At 49.3% G+C, this 16,080-nt stretch overlaps 1 protein-coding gene across 1 annotated transcript; it reads right to left on the reverse strand.

The window, feature by feature from the left end:
* Positions 1 to 1,067: 1,067 nt before the first annotated feature.
* On the reverse strand, positions 1,068 to 15,573 carry CNPY1 (canopy FGF signaling regulator 1). Its single transcript, XM_039230711.1, is given in 10 exon segments — positions 1,068 to 1,129; positions 5,083 to 5,179; positions 6,922 to 7,034; positions 7,037 to 7,136; positions 7,655 to 7,744; positions 7,746 to 8,042; positions 13,897 to 13,979; positions 14,181 to 14,235; positions 14,424 to 14,762; positions 15,472 to 15,573. Coding segments are annotated over 10 exon segments (1,338 nt in total).
* Positions 15,574 to 16,080: the final 507 nt, after the last annotated feature.

Consider the following 16,080-nt stretch of genomic DNA (forward strand, 5'->3'; position numbering starts at 1 on the left):
GTACCACACGGCGGACAGTGTCTGCTGGCTGGGGGGCGAATCTCTATCATCCTACCTAGTAAATTCTCGCCACCAACAAGGAGCATTTCTTCTTAAAAATAAGTTCTAGAAAACGCCCCGACATTGTAAAGAATTAAAGTCAGATGCCACTGAATGTAAATTTAACAAAGACGATGAAATATCCAAGACTAATATGATGACTACATTCTGATATTAAGTGTGGTCCCAAAGTAATTTCTCACACGGTCCCACTTCCCTTCTATCCCCATACCTACAAAAACACCCAACCGGGAGAATGATAGATTAACTAATGGGAACACACACACACTAAATGTTAGCTCAAAGTTTTTTAAAAACGCACACACACACACTCGAGTTTATGGCAAAACCAACCACGGCCATTGGTGTCATCTTGGAAGAACACACAAGATAATAATTAAGTGACTTTCTGACTCATCCGAATTAAGGTTATGAGGAAGAAAGGCCACCATGCTGCTTGCTAGGAAAGTATTATTTTGTACACATTCCATTCCATTTTAGAGATTAATACGTTTTTAAACTTAAGGTTTCTGGGAATCTGAACTTCCTTCCTGATGGAAAGGAAGTTTGTTTCTTTAATTGATCACCGTATAAAACCCAGAAGACATCATCTGGAATTTGTGGCAATATATTTTCTTAATCTCATGACCAATCACGTTTTTGAGAAATCAAATCATGCTTTCTTATCAAAGAGAACATCATACTTGTAGACGCTCATAAGATACACAGTGTATGTTATCAAATCCTTATTTCATTTATGAAATGGCTTTGGGTTTTCCTTACTGGTAACTGAAAACGCTCCAGTCCCGACCCTGTCTGTACCTGAATCCACAAAGGTAATTTGTTTTACACGCCCCTCAGTTTTCCCTACGGGAAGAATCAGGTCTGTCCCGATGCCAAACAATAGATATTCAACACAACATCATACGTGCGACAACACAGTATAAACACGAGTCATCAACTTTGTTTTCGTGAAGAAACATGAAGGTATGAACACGGGTGTGGACCTGCGGGCGTGACTTTCCTCCTCAGGAACCGGGAGGGGCGCCGTCCCAGAGCTCAGTGACATCGGCGGAGGATTCACAGAGACCTGACAAAAACGCCACACAGCATCACCATCACATTTAATAACAGCGCCCAAGTCATGGACCTCCCGCAAGAAACACAGTGTTTGGGGAAGCATATTTTAAAAGCTTTTTTCTTATGGAAAATTTCAAATACACACAAGAGCAGAGATAAGGGCATCATCTGCGCCCCTGTGCCCCAAAGCGGGCCCCCACACCTCTCAGTGCTCTGTTGCCCTGGTCTCCATCCTCCAGCGTCTTTTGCGGGAGTATTTTTACAACCAAAGCCCAGGGATCGTGTCCTTTGGCCCATGGCCTTGGGGGTGGTTAAGAAATGCCTTAAACAGAGACACAGCATGCTTGGCATTTAACCCAAGGAGCAGAGAGGCAAGGAGGTGCTTTGAGACGCTCTACTTTTCCAGCTGGAAACAATTAATGCCAGCTCTCTTCAGAAAGGCTACGATTCTTTTCACTACATTATTTCAGATAGGAAATAGGCTAGCCTTTGAAAGGAATCATTTTGTATACGATAATTCAACACCGCCGTTAGCGTTACACAAGAAGGTACAAATGCTTTTACTTTCAATGTAAGCTGAACGATCCAAGATACTTGGGGCCCTGTTCCATACGGTGCGTTCAAAAGGATCGCACGTCAGATTCCTCAGTCTCACGTTTTAAATGTTAAGATTTAACAGCAGAGCAGAAGTGATACGTGCACAGTCTATATTCACGTATTTCCATCCCTGCCCTCACGCTCCGGCTAATGAGAACTTCCACGAACCTGAGAGGATCCATTCATTCATCGTCCAGAATGGTATGCTGTCCGCCATCGGTGGGATACAGCTACACTTTTAATCATGACCTTCTATCTTCTTAGGGTTTTAAAACATCATTTTGACTTCAAGACATTAAAAGGACAATGTGGCCAGCGTATATGCCATAAAATAGGAAAATCAAATGAACTCATTTTTCTTTTCTTTGTTTTTTGCCTAGGAACCCCCCCCCCCAACAGATTATATATGTCAGGTGCCCTACTACTCTGTCTCACACCCCGAGAGCCGGATGTACTTGATAACTTTTATCTTATGCAGCGCATAGAGGTGCAGAGGTACCCACAGACCCGGCTGCGATGCTGTCGTCTGAGGTTTTCTTTATTCATTTGAGAGACGGCACACATGTTCAAGAAAACCTCAAGGATGTGTTATTTTTAAATCCACAGTCATCTCTAATGTAATATACGTTTTCTCCATGATCCCCCAATTACCGGTTTGTGCACAGAGAGGAAACTGTACAGTCCTAAGAGTTACAGTCCAGCGTTAACTAACTAGATGGGAGGAATCTTTCACAACGTACACACATATCAAATCACCACGATGCACACTTTAAATGTCTTACAATTTTATGTGTCAATCATAGCTCAACAGAGCTGAGGTTTTAAAATCTGCAAATGCCTTCATCTGCTCCTATGTGATTATTAAAAATAAGGTGACATGATCTACACTTGATAGAAAAAAGCAAAATTTATATACAGACACATAAGACACACGCGTGTGCACACACACACGCACATGTGCACAAAGTATGTATGAAGTATAAAAGGGGGCTGACCTTCTGAGTAAATGTCTAGTTCTAGAAATATCTATTTTTGAAAAAAATGACCTCCCTAAAAGCAATGTGTAGACATTTCAGCAGCCGCCAGGGCGGTGCCTTGTACCTAGCACCCATGGGGTGACCGTCCCTGGTTCATGTGGCCTCACGGCATCCAGCACAGAAGACACCCACATGCACGGCCCCATCTTTAAAACGTGTTAAATCATGGCGCTTGATCGTAGCAAAGTTGTCGGGCAACAGCGCCAGAGTTTCTCGGCAATACGAGAGTGTCACCTTTTCCACGGGAATCTGAAACCCTCCCAACCTGTGAAAGGAAAACACACAACTTCTTTGTCGCCGTGGTCACCGAGGGCAAGTTTCCTCCCTGATGCATGGCTTCAGGTTTTCTGACAATAATTTCTAAGTGTGAAAAAGCGACCTTGTTACGTGGCGTTAATTTACTTCAATGGAGGGGGGGTGTCTAGGCTCTTGTTAGGATTAACGTGTTCTCGGTTTTTAATTTCCGAATGGTTTAGCACAGCCGTAAGTATGTTTCACAGGGAAACGCAAGCCTGAGAAAGCGCGCTCCACGCCGCTGTGCTGTGGCCACGAGGCGTTGGCCACTGGCACCCTCAGCAGCTCGGAGGGCCTGACGTTTTACAGTGGAAATACTTCACCGGCTTTTAAACAATCAAATGCTATTAAGAATCGGTAAGCTAAGGGTTTCTTCTACACCCCCAGTCCTGGGCCAATCTTAGGGTATGCCTTATACTCACGCTTTCTCGGGCTAATAGTGATTTTTATTTCCAGTGACCAATATGCAAAAGCAATGAAAAGACAGTTAATACTAGCAAAATTCTGCCAAACTGCTGCATTTAGGAAGTCTTTCCCCTGAATCTCATCATTATTTGGGGGCACCCAGCTGCCGCGAAGAGGTGGGGAAACTTTCTCGGGCCCTTCTGTGAGGTCTGAACAGGTGTGTACAGAGCTAGTTAGCTGCATTTGCCATAGATGGTTATGACAAGTCCAAACCCTTTGTGAGGGAAAATTAGGAAAGCAGATTATTTCCAAACCCTACGTCCCATTTTTGCTTGCATCTTCAAGCACACGTCTATCTCTGAACTGTCTGCAAAACTTGGAAAATACTTTCTTTGGTAAATCGTGGCTATGCACTTATAGATGGGAGGCTCATGCAACGTTACAGCCTCACAAATGCAACATTACGAGCTCAGTGAGACAGCTCTCCAGCTCCTGAGCGAGGCTGACTGCATCATTCGACCGTACTCGTCTTCAAACTCCCAACCAAACTGGGTCTCCTTTATTATTTTTTCCAAACTGGATTTTAAAATGAAAACAACCCCATTATCTACTCAGAGTAAGAAAACTTCTTCCTGCTATTGTGGATTTACAACTGTCTTGTTTAATAACCTTTGGCCACGTAAACAGTTATCTACAGATGGGCAATCACTATTATTTAAAGACGTGGGCGCTACATTTGATACTGTGGACGAAGGCATGTTATACTTTGTTACAAACAATTGCTAGAAATCTCAAGCTTCTGCAAGGGCAGAGAAGCACTCCCCAGGCTTTATATCATTGTCTTCATACACGTGGTTCATTTTCTCAAAAGAGCCTGAAAAGAGGACACAACTTGCACTCCACTCTTGTAAAAGTATTAAATAAGCATCGTGCTGATATAGGACTTTATGCTCCAGCAAACAGGTGGAAAGGCCAGCGGAGCTAACATGCTTCAACTTTGTATAAATAAAGTGCTGGTAATTTTTTCCTAGCCCCTGAGTGGGGTGTGTGTGTGTGTGTGTGTGTGTGTGTGTGTGTGTGTGTAAGCACTGAACTCAAGTGTTATTTTCTATCCTCTGCTAGAAAACAAAAAAAAATTTTTTTAAGAAGAAGTAGCTATATCTGGGAAAGAAACTTGGGGGGGGGGAAATATCCAGCACCCCTCGCAAATCAACAAACAAAAAAGCTTTTCAAATCTCGTACTAAATAAAGATCCCGCCTGCTATCAGTTTAGGTAGCCGGCGAGTCTTAAAGAGATTCTCCTTCCTGGTCCGGGAGGGGGAGAGAATCCAACCTCAGTGTCGAAAGAGAAAGTGCTTTGGATCCGTCCAATTCTGCCGGGCCTGTGGGCTCTTTAACATCTGGAAATGGAGGACTGAAGGCCCTCGAAAATGCCACCCGGAGAGGAAGAGCCACCCAGCCCTGCGGTGGTTTTGTTTATTTGTTTTCTCTCACATGGGGTCTTTCTGATTCAGTGGAGAGCCGCGTGGGGGTGGCGGGGAGACAGCGAGGACCGTTGGAAAATAAGATGCTGCAGCGCTGGCTGAGGGGGTGGGCGAGCAGGAGACACATGTTACATCAGACACAGTACCTGCTTTTTCACTGCACAGCTTGTCAGCGAGGTCGTGTGCCTCCTGGGCGATAAGTGAGAGTATTTCGTCTTCATGCTTCTCTATCAGAGCTTCGCACTGCGGAAATGTAATAACAACGTGTGTGGAAAGATACGCACGCACGGGGCGTCTGGTTAGAAGGACTTACCAACATTTCATTAGCTAAAAATAGAAAAATCGTGTCACGAGGTGGCCCGTCTTTATCAGCCCCTCTGCTTTAAGGTCATCATTGCCTCGGGTGAGCCCTCTTCCCAAAACGTTAACTGTGTCATTTTCCTGGGACTTAACTGATGAGTCGTGTTGAAAGATGAGGGTGAGGAAGGAAACTAGTTCTTTGTATTTGTTCCCCTTCCTGAAGTTGGAATGCGAGGAGAAGGAAGAAAGGGGTCTCCTAGGTCGAGCTGGGGGTCTTCGCTTTCTTTTTGTTTTTGTTTTTAGAATCCTTCAAAGAAAGCAGCTCCTGGAGATGGTTAAACCAGTTTCCCTCAGATTTAACATAACAATCCACTTTGTGGTTTTAAAACCCACGCTGGAGTGTGAAAACAATTAAGCTTTCTCAGCAATCAAAACAAACATTCTCAATTTCACTGTGGATAACATGCTTGACAGTGACTTGGGCTATTTCTCTCCAAACCGTCTATAGCTCCATTGACAATTGCACTGTGCTTCTACCCCCGAGTCTAACTTTTCAGGGAAGAGGGAGCCCAAATGTGCCCAGGCATTAAAAAAAAAAACAACTGAAATTCTGACTTAAGTATGTGTCTGTGCTAAAGACGCGCAAGGTTACACCTTCCGGGACCGTGAAGGGCATTCGCTCGAGACCTGCAAAGCATGGTCCAAGTTCATTAAGCAAGACTTTAAAATTTTTAAATGGCATTTTAAAATATTTAAATTCCACTGTAATGTGTTTATTTAAAACCTGTGACATACAAGCAAACGTACTCATTGCAATTCCTATTCCACAGCACTTTTGCCTCGGAGTTATTGCATTTGCTTTTTAATTAAAATGAAATCTTTGGAAGTCAGCGAAAGCCCCCATTTTGGGGTTTCAGCATGCCTGACATTTTGGCCAATGTGTGAACTTAATACATTTTTTAAACAGGCTTTCCCCTCGCTTCGTCTGATTCAACAGCGTTAAGTAAAGTGAAATATATTGGAATATGTTTTGCCAGGCACGATCTAGCATTCATCTAAAATAAACACTGTTCGGGGCGGCAGTTTGGCATTAAGCCAACGATCATACCTAAGCCTTTGTTTAACTTATTTTGTGCTAAAATACTTGAATTAACTCAGGAAGGAAATTCTCTGTCTTCTGTGAAGCCTGATGGGGTAGAAGGGGAAAAAAAGGGGATGTGTGTCGCTTTTCCTCCATCATTTGGCTATAAATATTTGAAAACGACATTCATTTTAATTTGGATTTTAACCTAGAGCCACAACCCCTGATTTCTTCTGTGGGAACCTGTAATAGACCTGCCTCGGCGGGGGTGGGGGTGGGGGTGGGGGCACCGAGACCCCTCTCTGAGCCCCTCAGGAGCAGAGCAGCCCGCACCCCTCCACCCCTCCTCGGAAAGTCGCTGGGAGCTGTAACCACTTTCTGCAAAAATACCGCTTAACTGCACCGCGGGAGAGGTGTCTCAAAAGCAAGCCCCCAAATGCATGGTTAACACTGAAGCCGCCACAGGACAGCAGAGCGCACAGATACCCTTTTAATGTTCAAGGTCCGGAAACTCAGCAGCAACCCAAGCAAACGGCGAGAAAGCCTACACCCAAAATGTGTTCAGGGAGCATGGGATTCACCTGCGAAGAATGGGAGCTCTTACCGCGAGTTTCATAGGTCTGTAAGCATCAGGAGAAAAATAGGATTTTTAAAATTCTTTGTATATTCTGTTCCCTTTCCTCGGAGCAAATCTCTTAGACTTCTCCTCCTTAGTGCGGGGTCTTCTTCGAGCTCTTACTGGTTCATCCGCTCTCGTACTTGGTCCAACAGGTCTGCTGGGAAAGCCTCCGAGGGGCCCCGGGGTGTGTGGGGACCTGGCTCAGCGCTCACGCGGTTTGGCAGATCTTGCAGGGAACGCGTTTGGAACCGTGCGCCCCCCCCCCCCGCCCCCCAGGAGCGCCGGCCGGCCTGACCTTCCCAATGCAGCGTGTATGCAGTTAGATGACCTACAGAATGTGAGACGTTAGCTGGAATTGTGCTTTTGGAAAAGGGCGGATGTTTGCATGTGGACGGGGGAAAACTCTGCGAACTAGAAAGTGCACTTGTACCGGTCGTCATTTTTCAAAGTCATTGCGCATGCAGAAGGCGCACGGAGGACAGAAAATGGCTGTGATTATTTACCAGCCGGAGAGAGGGAGGGAGGGGGAGGGGAGGGAGAGCACGAGACGGGGACTCGGAGGGAGGCAGAGACCCGGCCCGGCGCGCCGCGTCGTTCCGGACGGGCCGGACCGAGCCGACAGCTGCGCCCGCGGGCGCGCGTCCTCGCCGAGGGTCCCCGGGGCGCCGCCCTGCGCCCCGGCCGCTGCGGGGGAGGCGGGGACCGGGGCGCGCGGGACGGGCACGGGCGCGGCCGCGGGGAACAGCTGGCGCCCGTCTCCGCGCGCCCCGGTCCCTCCGGAATCCGGCGAGGATTCAGAGCGCCCCCCCCCCCGCCCCGGGCCACCACCTCCGCCCCGCGCGGGGGTCAAAGAGCACCCCTCGCCCCTGGTAACCGACACAAAACCCCGGGGCCAGTCTAGACGGGTCAAGGTGCAGGATGCCGCGTCCCCGCGGCTCCTTCCGGAAGGGGGCGGGGACCCGCCAAGGGCGCCGCGGACGCGCCGCACCCGGGCCTCCGCGGGCTTTCTCCCTCTCCGCCCTCCGCTGATCAAAGTAGGAAGTTTGCGTGACAACCGTGGTGAAAGGGGCTGAATCGCAAATGAACTCGATCTCGGCGATGTTGATCTAGCCGGCCTCCATTGTCCCCTTTCAGGCGCAGTGTGAACCCTTCCGGTGCCGGCGACCGCGCGGCGGCGAGGCGCGCGCTCCGGGCGCACAAAGGAACCCCGCACCCCCCGCGACCCCCACGCCCCCGCGACCCCACGAACCCAAGCAACCCAAGAACAAACAGAAGCCCCGGGACCCCCCGCGTCCCCCGCGCCCCCCGGGGACACTCAGGCCAAGAGCGGCCCGGAGCAGGCGGGAGCCGACGGAAACCATCGCCATGCGCGCGCTGCTGGGATCGCCGCGTCGCCCCGGACTCCATTCGAGGCGGATTCTTTGAAGGCCCGTGCGCTCACTTTTGCAATTAAACCGTTTATCAAACTGGATTAAGCCACAACGGTTATCTAGTCGCTAAAATAGCCCGCTTTTAACAACTGGCGAGTGGGTGTTTTTTTCCTGTCTACAGTGAAAAGACCCTAAAGGCAGTGGCTGGAAGTGCGTTCCAAACACAAGTTGCGTTTGACTTACACTTTTAATTATGCCAATCAAGCCCTGTAAGCTGTAAAAACAAGATCAAACAAACAAACAAACAAAAAACACAGCAATACGGGGGTTAACAAGCAAACAGAAAATCCGTCCTGAGGAACTCCAGGAGCTAAGGGTTAAATATCTATTGGGTCTGCAAGTTATAAAACACAGAGGTAAATTCTTAATTACAGTTAGTCAAGCAGATCATTAGAATGATTACTGTTTTGCTGCCACGCAGGTGGTTTAAGTGTATTTCCTTATCTGATAGCGTTTGAGATACCTTCATAGTACTTTCTGGATGTTAGCAAGGCAGGCTTCTCCTTTATAGTGAGGAGTACACTCTTCCACTTAAAAAATCTAACTGAAACCTAGAAATCCACTCTCCATCCCCTCCCGCCCCCTCCTTCCACAACAGAAAAGTAAACAGGGTGCAGGCGGTAGCCAGGAAGGGCAGGGGTGCGGTCTGGGAGAGCTTTGGGAGCAGGCTCAAGTGATCCTAATGTATGGCAGCCTTTCCCGTAGACCAGAGACCCCGAGACCGCTCTCGAAAATGTTTTTTAAAATTGCCTTCACCCACCTGGCCGCCTACAGAAATGGCCCAAGCTCTCACGTGAGCAAATCAGATGTTACTGGCCCCAAGGCCTGCACAACTTTTGAGGGACTTTTCACTTGTTTCCCTGGACTGGCACTTTTTTTTTTTTTTAGAACAGTCCCCACTTTAAAACTTTCCAAAGAATGGGATATTGTTTTCAGTTTTGAAAGTGTATACATTTGAAAGTGTATACATTTGAATACACGACTATGGTAGTGTTTTCACACAAATATGTTATATCAAGAGATCAATTTGTTGATTTTATGAGTCTGAAGGCAAGTGGGCTTTTTTTTTTGGTCATTAACTGGCTCTTTTGAGTAAACATTCTTTAATAGTAGGACATGTTTGCCAGCAGATCGCTCAGAAAATGCTTCGTCACAATCTCTGCTAAAAACAGGTAAAGGGAAAACACCCACCGTGAACTTACGAGATCTGTTTTCAGAAGATGAAAAATAAAAGATTTTAAAATCACCATCAAAGCATCTGGCTTTGTGAGAAGATTCTAAAGCTATCTAAGCATCGCAGCTCTTTCCACATTTATTAAAACGCACACGAGTCGAGTTTGCAATGATACCACTTAGCTGAGCTGCCTTCAGTAAATTTAAAGACTGTTCGTAGGATAATTGGGCCTTTTTCTCCCCTCCGAGTGTTTTGATTATAAATATAGAGACAAGTGAGGTAAAACAAAGTCTTTCTAGAGGAGGGAGATTTTGAATAGTACTTGTCAATAAAGCAATTCCTATTGTAATCTTAGGGGAGAGTAGCCCCCACTCTGGAAGGATGTCTCAGAGATACTAACCTCATTACAATATGAATGCAAAAGGCCGCCTGCATTGTATCTGGAGAAATCGGATTCACTGGCACACAGTTTTCTTATCAGCCTTTGCTTTTACACAGGCGCTCATTTGGTAGTCGTGCTACATATAAAAGCGATCCGTCTTAACTTTGTCGCTATCTCAGAGCACCCTGGGCAAAGTCAATCCTAACTTTTGCCATTTTGAAACCCACCTGCAACTCTAAATCCTACTAAGTATATAGAGTGTCTTTTTTTTTTTCTTCCTTTTAGGCTTATTCTGACCCTGTGCTTATTGTGTGAGCAATAGAGTCGGGGTGGAAGGAAGTACCCACATCCCGCCCTGAAAGCGGGGGAAAAAGTCGTTGGAAGTTTTGGCTTCGGTTTTCTAGAACACCAGAGCGTGGGTTTGTTCCAGACACCTTCCCAAAGTCAGTCACAGGGCGCCTCCGTGCACATTCATTATTGTGTCTCTGTTAATCTTGTAGCAAATTTCTTGCTTGATAGCTATCACAATTAGGCAGGAACACAATTATGTTACGCCGTACGATTGGACGTGGAAATGGCCTTGTGCTCTATCTGTGTTTTTCATAACAGCCTGGCAATCTCGAATAAATCTCACTCCTCTTTATCGTCACTTTGAGTGTTCCTCAGACATGAACCCAGTACTTAACCTGCTTAGTGACTGATAATTGATTTCACAATGTTGCAAAGATTCTCCTTCTGGAGGTTTAGCTAATGTTGAAATTTTAATTGCGCTCTGGCAAATAGTGCATCTAGCTTAATCACTAACTTTTCACCCATAAAAATACTGAGATCGCTTCTGATATTAGTTAAAAGTCAATATTTAGAAGTGAAAATTCAAGCCTCCTTTGCTCTAGGCTACCACAGGGTAAGCATACATTCAGAAACTTGTATGATGATGAGATATATAATTAGCTTTTATGTTAATTGACTGCTATGAATTTGTTGTATGACACTTCTTCATATAATATGCAAATAGCATCGACTGTTTAGTTTTATTAGAGAATATAATTAGAAAGCTCAAGGAGCTCATTTCGATGAGGAATAATAAAAGCTGATAAATTTCCCAGTGTTCTGTGTATCAGAAGAAGTGAATTCCATCTAGATTTAATCAATAACAGATTTTAAGTAGCCTTTGTTTAGAGAACTAAAGCCAGCCGACAGATAACAGAATTCATATAGTTTTCCCAGTTACCATCAATCCAGGGTTAAAACAGGTGAATTTCTGCAATTAATAGAACCTTGGGGACCAAACTGCAAAGATTTTGGCACAGCTTACCATGAAGCATGATAAATTTGTGCAAATAACATCAAAAGTTTACCTTCTGTAATCTGAATAATGAAAAGAGTCATTCTTATCATTTAAAATAAAATATTGTGCAAGTGTTTCCTAGTCTTACTCATGGGGATATTCGTTATAACCCAGTATATGCTCAGGTGTGAGGAAAAGAGAAATAATGAAATAAAAGCAATTTGATTTGGGGGGAATTTTCCTAGAATTCAAAACCGCTCAAGTATCAATTACACTTTTTTATTCTAGAGCCTTTTTCCAACTTACCCGTGGTTAAACAGAATCAGGGAAAAATTGGCTAGCAGATTATCACTGATGAACTCCAAATGGGGTCATCAAACTCAGTGTGCTCTTTTCCTAAAGTTTAAAAAGGCTTTGCTTTCATTATCAAGTGCAAAATTGGCACCGCCGGGTGGTTTCCCATCCTAAAAAAGTCTTCAACAAAACACTTTAATTTTCAAACATTTTAGGTAAATGAAAAAAAAATGCACTATCCATACGAAAATGTTGCAATCTTTCAATCTTTTGAAACACCCTAAGCGAGGACCCCGGGTGCCCTTCCCACAGTGTGTTTCGAGCCGTGCCCTCCGCCCGCGTGCCCCGGAAGGATTTTACAGATTAAAAAAAAACAACAACAACGAGTGAATGGCAGAGAGGACAGCGCTGGGGCGTTCCTGGAGCGAGATGTGATTCTCCCGCCGTTCCCTGGATGCCGATCCGTCTTTCCGTGCCAGATCGTTCAGACGGATGGGAGGGGGGTTCCTCTGTGATTCTGAGTGAGACCGAAGCCACTCGGGGAAGCTGTGTGGCTGGGAGAGGGCCGGCCAGTGCGAGCGAACCGTGATGTGACTCCTCGTCTGGCGGCCGAGTGCAAGGCCACATGAACACAGAGGCTGCGCCCTGCTTTACAGGGGTCCGCCCTCCCCCACGGCTGCACCCCCGCTACCTTGGATGGAGTGGTCGTGTTTCTGAGTGCCTCCAGGAAATGCTTTCCCCACACGGAAAAGGCGGGACCCCACGTTTGAGGGGCGCACTTCCCAGCTCGCTGGGCAAATGGAAGGATTTCCTTAGAAGCGCTGACGGGCTCGGAGGCGGAGGGACTGAGAAACAGGGCCACGAGAATCCGTGGTGTTCCGTGTCCACAGATGTGGACACACACACGCGCACACAGTGGTTTCCACGGACCAGAAAGACAGCGCTGTTCTTCTTTAAAAACATTTTTAATAGGAAAAGTAACGCAGTCATTTGATTGAAAAAGAAATTCAAAAGGAACAAAAAGGCAGAGTGAAAAGTGAGGCCGCTGCGCTAAGGCCCAGCCCCCCTCCAGCCAGGACACCGCCCCCGCGCGTCTGTGTGATGTGTGTCTGCAGGTGCACGCGTGTCCCGGTGTGTGTCCGCGTGTGTCGGGAGTGCTTGTGAGTGCCCCTGTCCCCTGGCGCACAGAGCGCGGCGCTGTGCTGTCTCTCCCTTGGTGACCCCATCCCCCGGCCCCTGGACTTGAGGGAAGCAGGGCTTGGAGCCCTCACAGCCTACCCCCCCTTGTCCCCCAGAGAGGGGGACGGAGCCGGAGCCAGAACCCCACCCAGGTGGCGAGGTAGGGGCACGCTTTGGCGCTGAGTTGTGTCCCCCAAATTCCTACGTTGAAGCCCTGACCCTCAGGACCCCAGAATGTGGCCTTATTTGGAGACAGGACTTTCACAGAGGTCGTGAAGGTAAAATGAGGTCCCTAGGGGGGCCCCCATCCAGTGTGACCGGTGCCCCTATAAGAAGTCGGAACACAGACACACAGGACATGAGACGGCTGTCCACACAGTGGGGAGAGAGGCCGTGGGAGGAGCCGGGCCTGCCCACGCCTCGGCCTTGGGCTTCCGGCCTTAGAGCTGTGACACACTCAGCGACCCCGCCCCGTCTTGGGAACCCTGTGGCGGCAGCCTGACCTACAAGCACAGTCACAGACCCTGAGGTCCACACCCCGGGGCCCTGCCGGTGCAGCCCAAGCCCATCAAGATTCGCAGAGAGCTCGACGGGCTGACTGCCGCGGGGAGGCCCCGCACAGCACGAGGTGCGCCCCCAGCACCGCCCGTCACGCCACCACGCTGAGTGGGGGGAGCCCCCAAACACCTCCATTCTGTGCCCCGGCCACCCGCCGTCCTCCGTTCTTCCAGGGTCCTGGCCTGTAAGACTGCGATGAAAATAACACCCCGGTGGTGTATCTGATCAGGTCAAGTGACTGATGGTAAGATCCTTCCAGAGTCCAACAAATAGACATAAAGCGCTATGATTACTTTCCCCTCGACGGGTGCCGTTTGAGTTCCTAGCCGTCTGGAAAGGGACGCCAGCTTACGGACCGATTTCGATGCTCCCCTTACCGATGGGCCAGAGGGAGGGGAGCCGAGTCCTCCACGTGTGGAGAAGAAGGACAGATCGCGACCTCCCCATCCGTGTGGAGCTCGGTGACGTTCTGGTCGCTCCCCTTCCCCTTCCTGTCTGCTCAGAATCTGAGGGCCGCCAGGGTAGGCATCTGGACCCTTGGCACTCAAGGCGTGGTCCCGGGGCCCTGGTCCCACCCGAACCTGCTGGGTCCTGCTCTGCCCGTGGAGGCATTCAGGGCCTGCGTGCTCAGGGAAGTTCGGGCCGCGCGGCTTACAGTCCTGAGCATGGCGTTGGCGGTGGAGACAAGCGTGTAGAGAACTTCCAGAGCTGGGTGTAGGGAAAGCCAGCCCACGGAGACTGGAGGGAGGGCCGTGGGCGGAGAGCTCTGACTACAAGGCACGATGCTCTGTCAAAGGTGACTCCGTCCGCAGGCCCAAGTAGCACACGGACAGCACCTCTGGGAGAGCCAAATGCGCCCATTTTCCTGGCGGGGGCGGGGTGTGGCGAGGCATCGTACTGCTGATCAGAAAACAGGCCTCCAGGCCCGAGCTCTCTCACCAAGAGACCGAGAGGAGCAGAGGGCGATAGAGCGTATCCGGCGGTTCCCTGGCACCTGTCACGAGGGGCATCTCCCGTTACGTCACAGCGCCCGACGGCCTCTGAGCCCCTGCCGAGCTCACTCCCCGAGCTCACGAGGCATGCACGCTTCTGCTCCCCTGCATTTGCCGTCTGCCCGGCAGATGAGTGGTGTGCAAGCTCAGCTCTGCTCTCGGGGCCGGAAGCTGGAAAGCATGTCCTCACGCAGGCCTGGGGTGCCCGGACGTTGGTGGCAGGTGGAAAAGTGGCGTCTCCTCTGGTGCCACCAAATCCGCGTCGTCCAGGTCCAGTGGCTGGGAAACGAGGGTGCTGCGTCCCCTCCCGACTCAGAGAGTTCCCCGTCGCAGAGACGCCCGGGCTCCACCAGCCATTCAGGGGGAGGTGACCGCTTGTGCTGCAGCCGAGACGCAAAGCCAGGGGGTCATGAGGAAACCCTCCAGGTGTCCGGGGACACAGCCCGGCCTCGGGGCCAGAGGGGGAGAGGCCTGCGAGGCTTTGCTGTCTAGCGATCTCGGAGTCCGGTTCTCTGCCGTCGCCTCTGGCCTGGAGAGAACGGGTGCGAACGTGTGAGAGCAAACCCAGCGTCTGTGGCGGAGAGAACGAGACGACTCGTGAATCAACTTTGTTCTTGTTAAAGACAGTGCTTTCGCTGGGCGTGGCTTGTCTTCCCCCTCTGGTGATCCCCGAGGCTTCTTCCTAAGTCAAGGTGCTCACAAGCTAGGCCTGCAACAAAGTGCTCCTTTTACTCGCTCAACGGGGCTCCCACGTGACCCCCCAGCGCGCAGCTGCCCCGGCTGTAGCCCGCCCTCTGGCGCCACGGTCTCGTGTCCACGCTGGGTGGTGGCAGAGTGTCCCGTGAGAACTTACAGCCCCTTGACTTGGGGACACTTAGGGAACCACCAACATTTAAAACGTGACAAATGACTCTGCTCCGTGCGTCCAGATTCTTTCCTCAGGACGTGGTCCTAAATGTGGGGAAACGAAGTCATTCTTGGTACACGTTTCCACGTGTTTTGTTCTCAAGGAGGCTGTCTGTCTGTCAGCACCCAGAACCTAGCCAGGCTGAGCACAGAAAGACGGCTCTAAAAATAAACTCCGAACCAAATCACTGAGACAGGGCCACGGGCCACCCGTGTCCCGAGGATTCGCAGACACCCTGGGCCTTGGTCTCCCGTCTTCACTCCAGCCTGAGAGCAGATGGAGGGGGGCCCAGAGCCCAGATCCACCCCGGCGGCAGGAGGCACAGACCCACACTCGAGGCGGCTCCCAGTGTCCTCCCGGCAGTGACCACCAGCGTCCACACGGCTTCACGGTGCTCACGGCCACGGTGGCCTCCACCAACGGTTTCTGACATCGATAGATCTGAGAGGCTTTTGCTCCATGGGAACGGAATTGTTTTTTCACTACTTAAAAATTATTAATCCCTAGAGATAATATGAAGTCTGTTCCTTCCTTCCTGATTCTCCCTGGATTTGGATAAATGTTATCTTTCTGCTAGTTAGTACCCAGATCTTAGAAGAAGGTTACATTTCTGTATTTTTAAAACAAGCATGAGATTTAAAAAAAATTGTTTTTAAATGTTTAGTTGTGTTTGAGAGAGACAGACAGAATGTGAGTGGGGGGAGGGGCAGAGAGCGAGGAGACAGAATCGGAAGCAGGCTGCAGGCTCTGCGCTGCCAGCACAGAGCCTGACGCAGGGCTCGAACCCACGAACTGTGAGATTGTGACCTGAGCTGAGTTGGATGCTCAACCGACTGAGCCCCTCCGGGGGTCCTGAAAGGTCACGCGTCTAAACTGAGGGTATGAGAGACTCCCCTGAAGTTCCTGGAGAGAAGAGATGGGGTCCGCCATTCTTCCTGGA

The sequence above is a fragment of the Hyaena hyaena genome, unplaced genomic scaffold (genome assembly GCF_003009895.1).
Source record: "Hyaena hyaena isolate Hyena2069 unplaced genomic scaffold, ASM300989v1 scaffold_50, whole genome shotgun sequence".
NCBI lineage: Eukaryota > Metazoa > Chordata > Mammalia > Carnivora > Hyaenidae > Hyaena > Hyaena hyaena.